The sequence below is a fragment of the Thermobia domestica genome, chromosome 7 (genome assembly GCF_964235325.1).
Source record: "Thermobia domestica chromosome 7, izTheDome1.hap1.1, whole genome shotgun sequence".
Taxonomy (NCBI): Eukaryota; Metazoa; Arthropoda; class Insecta; order Zygentoma; family Lepismatidae; genus Thermobia; species Thermobia domestica.
The window spans coordinates 63059585-63079685 of NC_137460.1; the positions used below are offsets into that span (position 1 = coordinate 63059585).

A 20101-nucleotide genomic window follows, 5' to 3' on the forward strand; every position below is an offset into this window, starting at 1 on the left:
GAAATGTTTGATCTGACCAGTGTGCGAAATTGCCCTCTGCTTCCAAGGTTCGCCGACCCTACTGTTCCTTTCCTCTTTTAAGGTCGCGTCATAACTACCCTTCTTTGAAAACCGAAGATGCAGTAAAATTGTGACGTCACGGCGGGAGCAGAAACAGCTTTTGCCCAAGGTCCTTGTCATCCACCCTTGTTTGTTCCTTTGATTTTTGCAGGAAAGTGAGTGATTCTTGCTTTCCTGTATTAAGAAAACATTAATTACTGTAGTGCTCGTGTTAGCCTATAAGCATGTCGAATTCTACACTAAGTATTTGTCGCAATTATAGTAGAAATACTACGGGTTCCAAAGTTATTTATCATATATTTCCCTCGGTTCCTTTGCGGAAAGTTTGGCGAAAGAAATGCTGTCGGAAAGATATCTTTAAAGTTGAAAACGCCAGCGTCTATTCCGATCATTTTATTCCCGAAGCTTATGGACATAATTTAAAATGTGAGCTTCTAAATATTCTACCCAAGAAAAAGTTTAAACAAGACGTGCCTTCACTAAACTTACCTTTACTATACGGAACCGTGTTGATGTAAATAATGAAAGAATTAAATGTACGGAAGTTAGGTGTTTAAAGAAAAAACAAATCAGACATTGGGGTGCAGCCAGATGAAATAACTATTGTGACTGAAATAAAAAAATAACTCTTTGTTTATGTTATTTTTCGTTTGTTTTGTGGAAAGCGAGGGGCATAAACCAAAGAAAGAGCTCTCCTTTTTGCGTAAAGAGAACGAAAAACTGAAGTCTAACAGTATGTACAAAGCCAAAATAATATGTTTATAAACGAAGTTAAAAGAATTGGAAAGCAAATATAATAAAGAATTAATTTCAAAGGCCAGTTCTAAAATATAATATTGTGAACGTTTCAATAAAGTGGTTAATAACCGGTGGTGGATATATTACGAAAAAGTTTTATACAGGGCCAAGTAAATATGCTAATGAATGGCAAGAAAAAACTAAGATGGATTGATTAAGATATCATTCGTGCATTAACACAACATGCCTCATTGATAAATTATACAATCATCTGCGGTTACAAGTTCGAATCCCCGTACCCAATGTGTCAACATTTCGACGTTGTATGATTGCGAATAGATCACGACAATATAAGAAACTTTAATCCAAAATGGCCACCCAAAAATCAACTTTTTTTTAGACCACTAGCTAATCTGGGTGTACTGTCATGAGTTTGTTACACAAACGGGGCAACCACCATATAGTGGCACACACCCTGCGGTTATGGGAACAGATTTGTACCATGGAGGTGAAGACTGGCCCCAAGCATTCTTTGGTCCGATGTGTCGTTCAGCTCCCATTACTATGGCACTTTAAGTAGAGCTTACTGTGCAGTAACATAAAATTTCAATCAAATACTTTCCATTACTCAATAAAATTATTTGGTTCCGAGCTTTTTTTTTAAAAAAAAAAAATAATTGCAACAAATCTAAACATGCTAAAATGAAAAGTAGTTTTTTGATTGGTACGGAAACCTAAAGGCTGGAATATATGAAATCAAAGTGTACACACATATCTATCTCTCTATCTCTCTATTTATCTATATATCTTTCCATCTCTTTGTCTCTCTGTCTGTCTGTCTGTATAGACACTATAAAGCAAGTGGGCTGATAGTACACGATAGTGTCGGGGATGGTGACACCTTTACATCGAACTTTGCTTATCGTGTAAACATTATTTGACATTAGTGTCTTCATCTTCAACGTACCTATGAGCAATTTACTGTATATTCGTGTATTGAAACTGGTGAAACAAATTTCAGTTTCAGAATGTAAAAAAAAAAAAAAAAAAAAAAAAAAAAAAAAAAGCCAGGGTCGAGAAGCCTAGACAACTAACAGCAGAGATATATTATCTTGTAAATTATTTGTCCTTGCCTTGTGAGCTTATTTGAATTTATTTTTAAGACCTTTAGGCAACTTTGGCCCACCCCGAATGGATGATGATGGGAAAATTAGTGGAATGAAGAAAGTGGTAGGATACTAGACAACTTCGAGAAAACACACACATTCGAAAAATGAAATGAAATGAAATGAAAAATTTGAGTTTTAGGTCCCACGGTAATGCCGGTTAGGCTAAAGGAGACGGTGATGATGAGTAATGAATGAAATAGTGAAATGAAGAAAGTGGGATGAAACGGGAGAACCCCGAGAAAACCCACGCACATGGTGTTTGTCCACCACAAAGTTCACTTGGCAGGGGCTGGGATCGAACCCGAGACCCCAAGCGCCAGAGGATAACGCTCTACCACTGAGCTACCGCGGCCCCAACACACATTCGATGTTTGTCCACCACAAAGCTTACATGGCACTAACCGAGATCGAACCGACTACCACATACACCAGAGGTGAAGGCTTCACGGTGTAGTTACCGTGACATTTCTTGTCTTTGTGTTCTGGTTAATACTTGTAACTTAGTTGTATCTTGATTAGCATGGGGCAGCCTGCTACATTTAACTTTCGTTCCCATAGTATGCTGCCATATTTTTTACGAGACAAGACGAGACAAAACGAGACGAGACGAGACGAGACGAGACAGAACCTCTCGAGACGAGACACGAGACGGGACGAGCGCATTTTTTCGAGACGAGACACGAGACGAGACACGCTTTAGACGAGACGAGACGAGACAGCCTGAAGTCTCGTCTCGTCTCGTCTCGTGGCAACACTAGTTAAATTCCCCCCTCCCACACACACATAGTCATAGATAAAGTACAATTGCACTACACATGCAGATATAAAGTACAGGTACGTTCTTTTTTATTTTCGTATCAGTCGATAAGTAAATAAAAGTCGCTTTGTTACCCCCTTTGTAAGTTCGTACATACTCAATGAATAATCCCTAAAAGTATGAGCGTCCTGCTGCTTCGGGAACTGATGCAGCTTCATGAATAATTCTAAATGGATTATTAATTGTGATGATAGGCCTAACTGTGATCAATATATCGTATTAGAAGGTTCGTTCTAGGGGCTTAGGCCCTTGTCTTTACCGTAGGCCACCCAAAATTTAAAATGTGGAAATAGTAATCAATATATACATGTAAAACTCAAAATTTTAGTGTTCTTCGGTTTCTGTTTAGTACGAATACCACCTTTTACAATGAATAGAGCATCTGTATATTTTCTCCATGTAACAGTTAATTCTAAAATATGTACATGTCGGCCTGGCATATATAATAAATATTGAATATGTTAAAATAGCTGCCTTCATTATGAAACATCTTATCCGCTTTACTATCAGCAGATTCTTTTACTTACTGGTGCGAAACAACTTGTTTTATTCGAATTAACATGTGAAGTTTGGGCAAGGTTATATTACTTAAAAAAATGATTAATATGAAGTAAAAATGATATATATATGTTGAATAAATATGAATGGTAATTGTGTTATTAAATGAGCGAATATTTTTTTATAAAATGAAGTTTTAATCTTGTCATAATATGTATAAATACGACAATGATAAAAGTACTAAGCACCTATTTACTCTGCTAAATGACAAAGATATCTCTAAAACGCTATGTTAACCGATATTATAAAATTACATGGAGACAAATAAGATTTCTTGCCGATATATGTTGAATGAATAACTACTGTACGTGTAAATACAGTTTCTAGTAACTCGTACATGGAACAGGTCAAATTTGGCTGGCACCCCTATCAATAAAGCTATTGTAATTGCATTTGGTTTTCTTTGAATATATATTTTAATGTACGAAATTAACGATGGCTTCATCCACAGAAATTAGTTAAGTCGCGGTGTTCATTGTCCCGCGCGATGTGATTGTTTCCTAGTTGTTGTTACACTTAATATCTCCACACTTACCTGAATTTTCTGTGAAGACTTTTCCACGTCAGAACGCGTGGTGGCGACCCAGGCAATATTAAATACATATGTGTTTAACCATAGTGCAAAGCGCATTTCAAAAAGTGGTTACTTCCATACAGGATTGGAAATTATGGTGAATTAAGAGCCGAAACCGGTTTCGGTGAAAAACCGAACCAGCTGTGGGGAAAACCGAAATATCGTTTTTCAAGTTTCCGTTTTTCTAGAAACCGGTTTCCGGCTTAGCACCCAAAGAATAGGTTTCATTTCCTGTCAAATCTAAAGTGATACATCAACTATGAAATACAATAGGATATTAAGAGTCTTCATCCCGGCGAAATTAAAATACCGCTAATTTTACAATAATTATGTGATATCTTCAAATAGATAAAAGATAATTGAAATATGGAACAAGAGCGCCCTAGACAATATTATTTTGCGTGAGATACCGTTATCACAAGTCACCTAGTGGCTTTCCGTTTTCAGCTGTTTAGAAACGCGAAAATAAATGCAGATTTTCAAAATGGCTCGAAATCAAAAGCAGATAAGTGAGTCGTGATAACGGTTTCTTAGGTAAAAAAATATTGTCTAGGGCGCTCTTGTTCCACATTTCGATTATCTTTTATCTATTTGAAGATATCACATAATTATTGTAAACTTAGCGGTATTTTAATTTCGCCGGGATGAAGACACTTAAGTAAACTCTATTTTTGATCTCCCTCCAAAAAGAAACTTTACCCCATAAGTATATTTTCTTTTTTTTTTAAAAAAAAAAAATCTTTCTTTATCCCTTGTTTCCGTGACAAAAGAAGTTTTCTATCCAGACTTCTACTTTTTAAATATAATAGTATGGAATAGATTAGATAAAACGTTTTCTGATATAATGGTATGGCCTGGGTGAAGATGACTGAGTCTCTTCTACTTTTTAAATATAATAGTGTGGAATAGATTACAGTAGATAAAACGTTTTCTGATATACTGGTATGACCTGGGCGAAGATGATTGAGTTACTTCTACTTTTTAAATATAATAGTATGGAACTGATTAGATAAACAGGAAAAGAACAAGTATATTGAAGGTTTAGAATGCTTGACATGTTTGGATCATTTAGAAAACAGAATAAAATACCATCTATGCTTAGGTATTAGTCAGGAAACGAACCCGAGCTACAATTCTTGACAAATCGCTTTCTAACCACACACACATACATATTCCCGACACTTTTTAATACAACGAACGGAGAAAGTGTTTCGAGTAGGATCTCCATATCTATACATGTGTATATATATACATATGTATAACTTAACAGTTTATATGGAGTGGAGTGAAAGTTATTTTGACATTATGACTTCGAAAGAGTTTAAATAGAAACTCTGTTCAGTGCGAAGTGAAAAGCATGACTGCTAAAAAGAACTTGAAATAAATGGGACCTTTCCACATTTGCACATTAACAAATCATTCTCGCTATGGTGATAAATTTTTGTATCTCATTTGGACTTGTTTCCGATTTCGTCTGGCCTTCTTCGTTATACAAGTAGTAACATACACTGTACAAAACAGCACAATTTACTTCATCGTCTCTTTCAGTTATTCACGAATACTTATCTTCCAAGCAGGCACTCATCCAGAAACTTTTGTTGGTAGAGTAAGCTTTGGGGTTGAAGGTCCAATACTATAAGCCACTACGTCTGTATAGTATTAAACGAGTATTATTCTGCCCCCGAAAAGACGATAAGTAATTGTAAAATACTTTCAACCTATATTTTCAGAAAAGAAATGATAGAACTAGATTGTTTTTATAAGAGAAAGAGTACAAATGAAGTGTAAGATCAAATTTTCATGCTACTTCAATCATTTCCCTGTGCAACAAGTATGTAGTTTTATTGAAAGAGTGTACAAATGTATGTTGAGTTAGGAAGTTTTGGGGAGGGGGTCCGGACCCAGTGGACCCCTGTGGGTGTACTCCTGTTCGCAGGGGTGCCCACAGTTTCGTTTTAGGGTGCAAGTTGTGTAGATGACATTTTTTTAAGGGGGCATATTTTTTCATTGAAAATGGCAAAATCGAACTTTAATTATATATCATAATAATATTGTGTAAAAGGTGTTAAATTGAACAAAGTTTGGTCTTCGAAGCAAGTTATTTTGGTTTGATCATAATCAACTCCGGTCTCTTCTACAGATTTGTTTAGGGAAGAGGAGAATGGAAAAATTTGAAGAATTGTGTGCACCCCTTGGAGGGTTAAGCATTGCTGCTTATTCCCCACGGCAGAGAGGGTCATTTTCCAATCGTGTGAGCTCAGACTCACTACCCTGAAAAGAGCTCAGGCTCACTTACCTTAATGAGGCTTTCACGTTAGTTTAGACTTTCCACTCTCTCGGGCTCGCTATCCTTAGTCTGGCTCACGCTTGCTCGATTACCCGTGCCCGTTTACCTAAAGGAGCTCGCAGTCGCTTGGGTTCATGCTCTGGGTAGATATTCATTATAGCGCTGAAGTTCACACATGCTCCCGCATACAGCTTCCTCGTGGCTATATGGTTAGCATACATGTCTTCGGGGCGGGGAAGACCTGGGTTCATTCCTGGTGCGAATTCATGTGGTTCACGTTCATGTTAAGCTGTTGGTCCAGAGTGCAAAACCATAATAGTCGAAGTGGAGGAAAGACAAGTATATAAACTCAGGTGTTACAGAGTTTCAAAATTTGAAGTTCTACAAACTATGTAAGATTTATTAGATATATATGATTAAACGACTTTCTATTTCTCATAAAACAAACAAAAGAGTAGAATTAGATTGTTTTAGGAGTCACAAGAATGGAATTGTAAACGGAAGATTTTAATTAATGACTTCAGGCTATATCATTCTTTGCTGAAACACTAACATAAATACAGATTTTAGTAGTGTTCCACAAGATTCGGAGGATCTAAACTCAGTATTCACTTCGCACATCCAATCTACCCTATATTTGTAGGGATTAAATTGAACCCTTGAAATCTTTGGTGAAAATTAGGGATTTGAAATAAAACATTTTGGAATTATCATAAATATAATTGTGTATAACTATGAAAAAAAGGGCTTCCGATTTTTTGGAGGGGGAGGGCGATGTGAATAATTATTAGTTATTTCTTATTTAGTTATTTATTTATTTCTGTCAGCGCAAGTTCGCAAGTTAAATCCTATAACATGCAGGTAGTAGAATAATATATTGACAAAATAGAGGAGGTGATAGTAAACATGAAATTAACCCAAAAAAAAAGTTCAATGAATATGGGTTCAAAGCGTCACCGTTTCCACATAAGAAGAGTACAAAAACCGACGATGGCGCTGATTTATGAACACGGAAAGATATCGCTGTCGAGTCGAAAGACTACACAGAAAGGCGCATCTGCCAAGTGTAAGGAAGTACAGATAGAAGCGGATCGGTCGCCAGGATACAGGGAACTCTGCAGTCGGAAAATGCATATGGGTGTTCTCCATCTGTGCAAGGGTCTCTATGCGAAAGATACTCCGCTTCCATCTATACCTGGAAACGGTGCTGCTGTGGACCCATACTAATTGGGCACTTTTTGCTTAATTTCATGTCCTTGTCATCTCAAGTTTGTCGGTCTATTTTACCACCCTATATATCATTCAGACAAAATACGTAGATATCCTGAAGTACAGACAGTAACTCATGTGTGCAATGTTCATACGCACACTTGTACTATCAGACTACAGAAAACAAAAACAAAAAAAAAAATGTATCAGTATTTCTTTTTTTTTTAATTCAAAACTAACATCAGTGTAAATATATACAAATTCACACACACACATATTTCTCCTCCCCACTGATTCCCTTGGGCTGTCGAGGCGGCCTCCTTGACCGCATATTTTGCCTCTGGGGCAATGAACTGAAGCGAGGATACACACTACACACAGCCACAGCGTGCGACCAAGGTTGTTCCCGAACCTATTACATCCACGCGCGCGCAAATGCAGACGCCCACTAGCCAAACCGGTTGAAAGGGAAGTGTGTCAAGCTGCAACAGTTTACAAAGAAACAAACTCAAAAGCTTGCGCACAAATAAAAACATTAAAAAGGACAAACTTTTTTTTTTTTCGTATTTCGCATTCTTTCAAGTCACATCACATCATTAGTTTTAATCTTCTCATCATAAGACTTAATTTATTCAACCCAGCGGACAAGCGAAGTTACATGGCGTTCAAACTGACGCAACTGTGTGGTTTGATTCACAATTCCACAGTTTTTATTTGTGTTGTAAAAATAATGTCAGAAGGAGTGGCTGGTCGCGAGTTTTGATAGCAAACTACCATTGTCAGATCTAAAATCAATTCTGAAAATGTGGACTTCAATCATTTTATTTTGAAAATGAAATGAAATATTTCCGTTTTACGTCCCACGGTTATGCCGGTTAGACTAAAGGAGACGATGACGATGAGTAATGAATGAAAATAGTGGAATGAAGTGGGAAGAAACGGGAGAACCCCGAGAAAACCCACGCACACGGTATTTATCCACCACAAAGTTCACTTGGCGGGGGCTGGGATCGAACCCGGGACTCTAAGCACCAGAGGTGAATGCTCTACCACTGAGCCACCGCCCCCCCCCCCAATTTTATTTTGAGTTTACACATTGACATGCAAAACAAAATGATAATGTGGTCAGCTGAATAGAGATTTAAGGTAGTTATAACAACAACCTTGGTAGTTTTTATAACAACTTCTTTGGTAGAATTATCAACAAGAAAATTAACCCATCCTCCACGAAAGACACTCAATCACCTCTACAGCAGTGGGTGACATACAACGCTGCAACGGCAGGGTTGAAACCAAGTAGTCAGGGAAGGGTGAATCTTTCCTTTGCTCCTTCTCCACGTTGACATCTCCCTCGGAGTATACCAAGTTGACAATTGAAGAGAGAGCAGAGAGAGGATAATCCAACATGATAGTCGAAAGATTGTAGATTGCTGCTCAATTTGGTTGGATATCTTTGGAACAAACGTATAACTTTAAAATGTTATTTAATATTAATACAAAAAATGGTCACAATATTTTGGGAATAGATTTCTGATATCAAAATAAGAAAAAAGTGCATATGGACGTGTGGACGGAAGTGCATAGTTTCGTAATTATAGCGGTGATGGAAACGTGAAAAAAATGAACTTTAAAAGGTCCATAGTTCCACTACTATAGAACCGATCGTAGTTGACTCAAGACATCACTGAGGAACTAGTACGTGAACTATCCAAATATCCATTTCTCAGAACCTCCAGTACTTGCACAATCACTTTTAGAAAAGCTGTTTGGGAGGACTTGATCACTCTCCACCTACCTCTCTAAAAATTGGTGTGCAAGTACTGGAGCATTCTTAAACATGGATATTTGGATAGTTCACATATCTTGACCCGACTACGATAGGTCTTATAGTAGTGGAGCAATGAACTTTTAAAGTTCACTTCTTTCACGTTTTCGGCACCGTATAACTCCGACACTATCCACTTTTGAGCACAAGACCATATGAACTTTTTTTCTTATTTTCATGTGAGCAATCTATTCCCAAAATATTGTAACACATTTCTGTAACACCCTGTATAAGAGATCTATGTTCCTAACAATTGTTAATAATTGCTCATATAGCAGAAAACGTGTTTAGGTAATATATATATATATATATATATATATATATATATATATTGTAAAACTGTGTATTTTGTCTCATATATAAGGAAGAGGTAGAGCTGTTAATAAAAAGAGCGTCCGAAATCGACTCCCACTATCAGCATTTTATTATAAAAAGTTCCTCTATAAAAGTATTTTACAAAAATACTATACAAATTGATTTCTCTATAATCAGGGTGAGTATAGGTAGTCTTTGACCGTAAGGTCGCAGACAGGACCTCAAAAAGAGCCCCGTAGCAGGCTAAGAGGAGTGGAGTTAAGGAACCAATGCTCCGTAGCAAGCAGAGGCAGGTTAAGTTGCCAACAGAGCCCCGTAGCAGGCTAAGCGGCTGAGGTTGGGATTCCCAGACAGAGCCCCGTAGCAGGCTAAGCCAGGAGATAGGATAGGCGTAGTCCCGTAGCAGACTAGAGGCCTGGAGTTAGGTTACTCCAAGAGTCCCGTAGCAGACTAGAGGAGGGTCACCAGAGAACTGGTACTGGACTGGATTCTTCTGTCCAATTTATAGTGTCCCTTGGGTGGCGGTGGCGCTTCTGCTTCGATTTCGTCTTCTGCTCCGTGGGAGGGACTAAACGTCGTCTGCAGGTGATTGCAGCTCCCCCTGGTGGAAGTTCCTCTTGATGAAGCACGTGGTGGTGTTTATAAACACTTGATGCGTGGATTTGTTTATAAACAGCTTCACATGGGATATTACAATATATATATATATATATATATTTTACGGAAATTGAAACTACAAAATTATATCGTCTTCATCTTCCACAATGAAGGCCCTCAATCTACTTTAAAAAAAAAGCACGAAGGAACTGTCCCGTGTACAAAATTTTAACCTTTGGGTTACGATGCTTACATGATAGTCGATGTGTTGCATATTTCTGTAAGCGTTCGTATTAGCTCCATCTCTTAGGAAATCCTAGAACTGCTGACTATGACATTGTATTTAAACGTCTCATAAGAAATAAATATTAAAAAATCTTGAACTCTTTTGAGTTTAACGTCCCACGATTGTGCCTGAGTTAGGCTAAAGGAGACGATGATTAAAGCAAGTGAATGATGATGGAAGAATTGGTGGAATGAGAAAGTGGGAGGAAACGGGAGTAGCCCAGATAAAACCCATGGACACGATGTTGTCCACCACAAACTTACTTGACCGGGGATCGAATCAGGGACCCCAACCACCAGAGGTAATCGCTCTACCACTGAGCCATTGTGCCCTTCATTCGTCTCATAAGAGTGTTAAAGAGTTATACACCCATAAAATCATAGTTTTCAGCAATAGAAGATAACCATTCAAATATGTTGAAAATAGGGAAGATTGTAGGATGCATCTAGAGAGCGGTCAGTCTAACAGAGAAATGTTTTTCATGGGAAGGAAATACGTATGTTACAAGTACTCACTCTTTAGAGAAACTTGGACAAGGATTATGCCCCATAGGCTAAAGGAGACGGATGATTAATGAACGTGAAATTATTATGAAAGAATTAATGGAATAATAATGTGGGAGGAAAAAGGGCCGGAGAACTTCAAGAAAAACCCATAGACACGATATCGCATTCATCATGAAAGGAAAGAAAAGATATATGAAGGGTCGCACGTAAGAAGAAAGCTGATTCTAGAATCAAACACCTTTTCGAACTAATCTTGAAGAAAATAGCAAAATCTATTATATAAAAGAGAACGCACAAATCCTTTGTTAGCTCATCACGCTAATACGGCTGAACCAATTTCTTTCATTTTTGGGGGGTTATTAGGATTTGGACCCTAGATGGTTTTTATCATATCACTTTAATTTTTAATTACCAGTGTCTTGAGATAATTGACCATTCAAGTGTTCATAACGTACAAATCCTTTGTTAGTTCATCATAGGTATAAAAATAAACGTATTTATATGCAACCCGCATGACCGTGTCACTCGGCGGGTTAACATAAATGACAGGCGATATAATGTTAACATTTACTGGAATCTACTATGGTTTTTATCATATCACTTGAAAGCGAAAAAGTAAAAATTATCTAAGTAACAAAGTTTATTGCGTTCCGGGGTGACCGCAGCGAAGCGGGGCGGGTTAACATAAATGACAGGCGATATAATGTTAACATTTACTGCAATCTTCTATGGTTTTTATCATATCACTTGAAAGCGAAAAAGTAAAAATTATCTAAGTAACAAAGTTTATTGCGTTCCGGGGTGACCCCAGCGAAGCGGGGTGAACGCTGCTAGTGTAATAATAATGGAATAAACAATCTAAAGCAATTAACCTAAACATGTAAGTTATGGTCCGCAAAGGAAATTTTAGTTAAGTGATGTGTGGTCAGCCCGTTGACCTCCTCAATTGAAGTTCGATCATTCTTATATCTTGTCGATGTTTCACAAAAACTCATAATTTTTTCCCATACTGGGAGTCGAACTCAAGACCACGGGCACAAACCAGCGAGCTTCAGAGAAGCTCACAGATAAAGAGAACGAAGTGAAATAAACTTAAATCGTTAATGTTGCTCAACTTGTGATACGCGTATTACTGATGGTTCGCGAACTGCCGCGTAAGACCTACGGTGTTGCGGGAGTGGAAACGTTGAGAACCCATGAGACTACAAGACAAGTAGATGCATGGTGATGATCTTGAAAGAAACGGTGGAATGAATCTAGTGGGAAGAAACTGGAAAACTACATAAACACACACATAATTATAATATTTGTCCAGCACATGCTCACAAAGCTTGGGGTTGAAAGTGAGCGTTTTCCTCACTAGCAGGGAATGCTTCCCAACAGTAAAACGAGTTTTTAGGAAATCTGACGGCACAGACAGTAGAAACAATGTTGTGAATAGGGTAGCCAAGTACCAATTGGCTTCATGTTCTGATTAACCACTTTGCCGAACATTAGCGAACAAACTCATTTACCAACGTAGAACCCAACAACCATTTCGTGGAGTTCGGATTTCTAACCTTTCATTAACGCTCGGTAGGTTCGTATCTTTCTAAATCGAAATGTAGGGACGCTTCATGCGGCTAATGCAGGAGGGGGGAGTAGAAATGTACTTTTTCCGTAATAATACAAGTGTTTCTAGTGTAGACAATTCACATTTATCTACTTAATAAAAGGAAAGTAAGCCTATTTAAATTATAGAGGCCCTCTATTATATATATATAATAGCCAAATTAAATAATATGTAACTTATCTATATATCACGTACCTAAATAATGCCTGTCTGCCTGCCACTGTTGTGAAGTTTCCTCTTGTTTTGAAGGCACTGTATAATAATGGGGAAAGTAAATTTCATTAATAATAATAATAGTCACCAACTCCATCAATAAACATGAAAGTTGGGACACTTTAAAGTTCCGACATAGCCACGTCGGGATGCGGGACATTTCTCTGAAATCGGGATTGTCCCTACACTACTGGGACGGGTAATAACCCTAACGCTGGGTCAATATACTTTATGGTTACAATATATATATAGTTAACACAAATAGGAAAACTAAAGTTGAAAAATACGTTGGCCCAACGTCCTTAATTACATTGTATGTTGGGTAACCAACAGTCTGCCGTCATTTATCCAACAGTTTCGACCTCCATATTCCGAACCCCAATTTTACTTCTTTCGTAGGGGCTGCATTGGCAAGTGAGTTTGATGGCAAAGCGGACAATTACAAGTTACAGCGCAGGAGCCAACGTTGGTTCGCAAAGCGACCAATTACAAGTTACAGCACAAGAGCCAACGTTGGTTGGCAAAGCGACCAGTTACAAGTTACAGCATAGGCCCACGAAGATAGTTGGCTAGTCTACCTTCTTCCACTGTTAGGCCTATTGTGTGTGTTGCTAGGGATATTTTCTGTAGTGATGTTCGAGAGATACTCCATGGAATTATTTTCATAAAGATAAATAAGATTTTTACATTTACTAGTCATTTATGGGAGAGGTTCTCGAGCAAAATGTTTCCAGTTTTTCTTTCAAAAGTTTGCAATACTTATTTATGTGAGATAAATTTTGCGGATAGTATCTATTATATGGATAGCATATATTATATTACATTATCAAAGTTTTTTATTCATTACTATATACATTGAAAAAATGTTGATATATAGGGTGGGCACAAAGTCACTTTCCCGAAAACTAGTAAGGAAAGAAAAGAAATAGTAAGCTATCAGTGTGAATTTTTAAAATGAAATGAAATCTTTAAGTTTTACGTCCCACGCTTATGCCGGCTAGGCTAAAGGAGACAGTGGTGATGAGAAATGAATGATGTGGTGGAATGAAGAAGGTGGGAGGAAACGGGAGAACCCCGAGGAAACCCACGCACACGGTGTTTGTCCACCACAAAGTTCACTTGGTGGGGGCTGGGATCAAACTCGGAACTCCAAGCACCAGAGGTGAACGCTCTACCACTGAGCCACCGCTGCCCAGTGTGATTTTTTGTACTAGAACTGGCACTACTGTGTCTCTTAGTGTAGCTGGAACTGGTAACCATGTTTTCGTACGTGTTTTGTTTAAGAGTTGTTGACAACGAAATTGTGCCGAGTAATATAGTATTGAGATGAATTGCAAATTAACAAAGAAACAAGTGTTTTCGTGCTGCAAGCTTGGTGAAAACACAATAAAAACATAAATGTGGTAACAGCAGACTTAAGAGTCTTCATCCCGGCGAAATTAAAATACCGCTAATTTTACAGTAATTATGTGATATATTCAAATAGATAAAAGATAATCGAAATGTAGAACAAGAGCGCCCTAGACAATATTATTTTACATAAGAAATTGTTATCACGACTCACTTATCTGCTTTCGATTTCGAGCCATTTTGAAAATCGGCATTTATTTTCGCGTTTCTAAACAGCTGAAAACGGAAAGCCACTAGGTGACTTGTGATAACGGTATCTCACGCAAAATAATATTGTCTAGGGCGCTCTTGTTCCATATTTCAATTATCTTTTATCTATTTGAAGATATCACATAATTACTGTAAAATTAACGGTATTTTAATTTCGCCGGGATGAAAACTTTTAAGAAAAATATTTCCAGGTATGGCACCACCATCACGTCAAGCCATGAGAAACCTCAACCAACAACTCGAGGTTACTGTGATTTACTGCGAAATGGACGGCCACAAAGTGTACGAAATGAAGGAAACACTGAACTTGTTGCTCTGAGTTGTGTATCTAGCCCCGAGAAGTTTACCAGAATGCGTGCAAGCGCCCTGGAAATGACATGTATAAGGAACATGTTGAAGGATTTGAAGATGAAACCTTACAGGTCAAAGCTTCCGTATGCGTTGCACGAATGTGATCCGATCCGAATGTGTTCAGCTCTGTAAGTGGTTTCTCATTCATAACGAAGCTGGCAAAGATTTCTGGAAATTCATTTTGTGGACAGATGTGGTCTTATTCAAGATGAACGGTTACGTAAAAAGAATGGCTTTAAAAAGATGGGAATAACGGCATGGAAAAACGAAGCAAAAAAAAAAAAAAAAAAAAACAGAGAAGAATGGAAATCTATTTTGAAGGAGATCCAAGTCCTACAAGGACTGTAGCATCAATGGGTAAGGTAAGGTAAGGTCGTGTAAGCAGGCACAATTGTGTTTATTGGAGTGGTATCAATCCACACAAAATTGTCACAGAAGAGGTAAACATTCCTGGTGTCAATGTTTGGAGTGGTATCTAGAGTGGTGGTGCAATAGATTATTCTTTTTTGAACGAACTGTTGCCAGGGACTCATGTATTCAGATATTGCAGGAAGTTGTCATTCTAGAACTGGAAAATAACCCTCGTTATGAAAACATTCAGTTCACGTGGCAACACGATGGAGCACCGGCTCCCGTTGGTGTTGTTGTGAGGGCTTTCTTAGATCAACATTTCGATGAATTGATTGGTTGTCGTAGTACGACAGATTGGCCACCCCGCTCATGTGACCTCACACCATGCGATTTCTCCATGTGTAGTACTGTCAAAGATAAGATCTTTTCTGGCAACTGCAGAATTTGGATCAGCAGCTAATCGAACAATATTGGATGCCAATCCTCGGTTGTGTTAGGATATTTGCAAATCAATGCTGGAGAGAAGTACGCTGTGCATTGAACATGGTGGGAGACAGTTTGCACAGTATTTATAAGTACAATAAAGATTGTCAAGTTACCTAGCATCTTTTATTTTATTTCTTCACATATTGGGGAAATCGACTTTGTACGTACACTGTATATCAAAATGTTACTGTCATGAATTGCAATCCTGATTCTTAAATATTTACCGTGACCTAACTTCATTATTTCTGGCTATTAGGAGCTACAACTTTGAAGAAAATAAAATCCTGTCGGGATCTACTAATCTGAAAATCGACGTTTTCAAAACCCATTTTACAGTTTGGAACCTTTCCTTGTAAGCTACAACTGTTCTCTCCGGGCGCCACTCACAAAAAAGAAAAAGAAAAGAAAAAGAATGCCGTAAGACAGGAACAACACCTAATATCTGTTTTATTCTAAAGCAGCCCTATATTTAGTTTGAATAACAACACCAATATTTATTTAAACGTTTGTTTTCATAGAAAAATTAGGTTATGAAATTATTCGACTGGATGCGCTTGAATGGTTATTTTAGATCAAGAGTAACAAAGGAACAATTAATCAACTCGTATTTTGTTTCTACTATGGAACAAATGCATCACAACAATACACTCCAGTTCCTATTTCCTTAATCCGTTTGCGTCCCCAATTACCATTATATTATATCTGGAATAATGGGTTTCCTTCCCAACACCGTTGCTATAACAACACAGACAAATGAATTCTGAGATGCTCCAGACGCCAGGAAAACAAATAAATGAGTGAAACCTACGCAACAAAGAGTATAACCCTTGATGCTCAGTGTTGCCAGATAGACAACGAAAGCAGTAACTATAGTATATAGTAAAAGGAAAAATGAAATGAAATCTTTAAGTTTTACGTCCCACGGTTATGCCGATTAGGCTAAAGGAGACGGTGATAATGAGAGATGAGTGAAATGGTGGAATGAAGAAAGTGGGAGGAAACGGGAGAACCCCGAGAAAACCCACGAGCACGGTGTTTGTCCACCACAAAGTTCACTTGGCGGGGGCTGGGATCGAACCCGGGACCCCAAGCACCAGAGGTGAACGCTCTACCACTGAGCCACCGCGCCCCTATAGTAAAAGGGTGGCTCACTGGTAAATCGCTTATCTCTGGTGTGTGGGGTTCCTGGTTCGACCCCCGGCCAAGTAAGTTTGTGACGGACAACATCGTGGTCGTGGGTTTTCTCGGGTACTCTCCTTTCCTCCCACTTTCTCATTCCACCAATTCTTAAATCATTCACTTCCTTTAATCATTGTCTTTCTTAGCCTAACAGGCATAATCGTAGGGCATTAAACTCAATGATTAATTTCTTTTACAGTATATAGTCGAAGTTTGGCAAATGGCGCAGTCCTTGTACCGTATTGGCCTCGATACATCCCTTTCAGCAGCGAGGCTATATGAGGCGTAGACCTAAAGTTTAGCTAAAGCTTATTACATGAGCTCCCGCTGATAATTAAAACCCAGATTTCCCGCGCCGAAGCAACCTGAATATGGTAGGCTATGATCTGGCATATAACACGATCCCAAATTTCTGAGGTGATTTTAATGGAAAAATAAAGATACCTATCATCCATGGGCGTCCCTCGCTAGCTCACGATACACGTAATGTAGCAAACCGCGTATATTAAATACCAGATGTAATACAGGATGGCCCAAAAGTAGATATACACCAATGCATTGATCAAGTATAACATTCTAGTTTATGGGTTTGATTGCTTATGCTCTTCCGAGCTTAAGATGTAGGCCTAAGTAAACATCCATTAAGAACAGATAATAAAAAAAACTAAGTCTAACTGAAGGATAACAATGAAAAAATGATATAAAATGCAATGAGCTGATCAGTGCGGTACTGTATACCTACTTTTGGGCCACCCTGTATAGCAACCATGGCGATAGCCCCACCTAGAAAATTTTCTTCGGGCGCCCATGTCATCATCAAATATTACACACATTTTGAAAATATTATAAAATGGAAAATTCATGAATTTAAAGCTATTTTTAAGATTTATATCCTTGCCTTTATTGCATCTTCTTCTGATAGTTTTCATTTTGTATTCATAACTTCAGTGGCATACTCAGATAGATTTGAATATCTCGTGGAAGCGTAGTCAAAATATATAAATATCAAACTTCAGTTATCAATCAAATCGAACCAAAACACGATACATTACAATTAGCTATATTTTCTGTGTACTGTACATCGGACTTTGACAAGTCACGCAATGGTGCAGTCCCGTGAGTTGGTATACCAACAGAACTACGGGGAGGTATAGTTATCGTATGGGATCTGATGCAGGAAAAAATGAATATGAAAAGCATTGGAACGAAAGGAGAATAAGAATAAGGCTGGCTGCATACTGACTAGAGGAAGGCTATTCAACCCAAGAAAGAGAGAGGCAGGAGAAGATGCTGGGAAAGAAGCCTGAGTGCATTGGCTGTGTATGTGTTAGTCATATCGTTGTGCTAGAAGCCTTTGTTTACCACGTGTTCGAGTGTTGTATGTGGTACAAGGCTTTGTTGCATTGTTCACAGTACTCAATCTCGGCTCGGCTCTCCTCTCCTCTAGTCAATATGCGGCCGGCCTAATTCCAACACCCACTGGTCAATATACAGCCGACCTAATTGCCGCACACAGTGAGGATCGAACACGACCCGCAGAGTTGGTAGGTAGACGCCTTAACAATTATTTTTTAATTCGTCAAAACCATTTATCATTTTCTAGTCAATCCATTAAGACGGGAATACTAACACAGAAACTTCGAGAATAGTTAAAAAAAAAAACAGCTATGCTTTTTAAAGAGACTTCAAAACGCGAAAGGATTTCGATTCATAATCGTCATCCAAACACTTCACATTGCATAATTGCACCACATCGCGCGAAATCTATTCGCCACTACGGATCTACCGCAGATTTAGTCAAGTAGCAAACACAAATAATATTTAATATAAAATATGTCAAAGTTACAGGTTAAGTCCTGGTTTTACTAAAAGGGCTAAAGATACATATAAGATGGTTATTGTACAACGAAGTAAAGTGCATTAGAGACACATCAAAAACAAAGCTGTAACGTTACTCGTATGCATATTAATAAGATAATGTTTGTATATGAACTCACCATCACTACTGCATCTTGAATCCACCTTTCGGCGCTTCAGTTTCAGATCTTGGAACAAACTCATCGTGTCCACTTCACGCAGGACCGTGATCAGGGTCATAATTCCTGCAATGACACAAAGAAAGACAAGTATATTAATAACGCGAAGCCCAATATTATACAGTTTCAGAAAACAACTTAATTTGGAAACCAATATTTCGGACCGAGATTTTTTCATTATCAATGTTGGTGTACGTAAAGGTGGGGTTAATGGGTTCTAACTCATACCCCTTCTACAATACATTGAAAAGTAATAATTTTCCACGAGCTCTCTCATGGCTATATGGTTAGCGTACACGCTTTCGGTGCAGGAGACCAGGATTAGATTCCCGGTGGGAGCTCATGTTGTTCGGATTCCACCTTAAAATGCAGACTCACGTCTCACGTAGCCATGGTGCTGACAGAAGTGGTCCATATTAAAATATTTATAGTAATACAAAAATGACGGTGTCATAGGCAAGAATGGACTGTGTTTCAACTTCCTTAAGCACTGAGGTTATAAATACATATTATTATTAAAAATATAAGCGATATGAACTTGGGCGCTATAACTTCCCCTTTGCTGAAATGCTATGTACGCCACTAATATTTTTTTCTGTCGTTTTCTCACACAATTACAATAAGTATCAGAAAAAGTATAAATCAGATATATATGAAAAGCTGTATAATTGATTATTATCTACATTCTATATAAGCACTCAAATGTCAAACTTTGCCGCACTTCAGTGAAACGAAAACAATTTGTATTCTGTATTGATCCTAATGTTGTCTTTTGTGTGTGTTAACTTAGTTTGATTCACTAAAGCTAACACGAGGTTTTGGTGGTTAAGCGGTAGAGAATACATGTCTGGTGCTCAAGGGTCGTAAAGTTGATCTCAACGATCCATGTGGAGGGCATCATTGAGTCCGCGAGTTGGTTCGGCACTCTCTAATGCTCTACACTATTCCACCAGTTATTCTGTCATTGATCACTTCTCTTAGTCAACAGGCATAATCATAGCAGCACAGACAGTAGGCCCAACAGTGGGAAAAGATAGGTTAGCGAAATGCCAACGTTGACCTTACGTTGTAACTTGTAATTGGTCGCTTGCCGGAGCATTTGTCAACAAACTCAACTGCTAGTGTAATTCTTACGAATTAACGTAACTCAAGTTAAAGTGCGAGGTTGAAACTGTTGGATAAATAATGGGAAATAGGCGGTTGGCCAACATACAGGTACACTTCACACTACGTTGGACCAATGTATTTTTCAACTTTATTTCTGCAATTCCCAATCATGCCAACCGTTAACCTACCAATTTCCACCCATGCT

The 20101-nt window shown here is 38.2% G+C and overlaps 1 protein-coding gene across 7 annotated transcripts in view; it reads right to left on the reverse strand.

The window, feature by feature from the left end:
• Hr4 (nuclear hormone receptor 4) overlaps positions 1 to 20101 on the reverse strand; it is a 519395-nt gene that overhangs the window by 104404 nt on the left and 394890 nt on the right. For all 7 annotated transcript variants that reach the window (XM_081764792.1, XM_081764795.1, XM_081764788.1 and 4 more), the window contains exon 2: positions 18751 to 18855. In XM_081764792.1, coding sequence (XP_081620918.1) covers positions 18751 to 18850 — 100 coding nt within the window. In that variant the 5' untranslated portion in view covers positions 18851 to 18855. The remainder of the gene's footprint in view (positions 1 to 18750; positions 18856 to 20101) is intronic.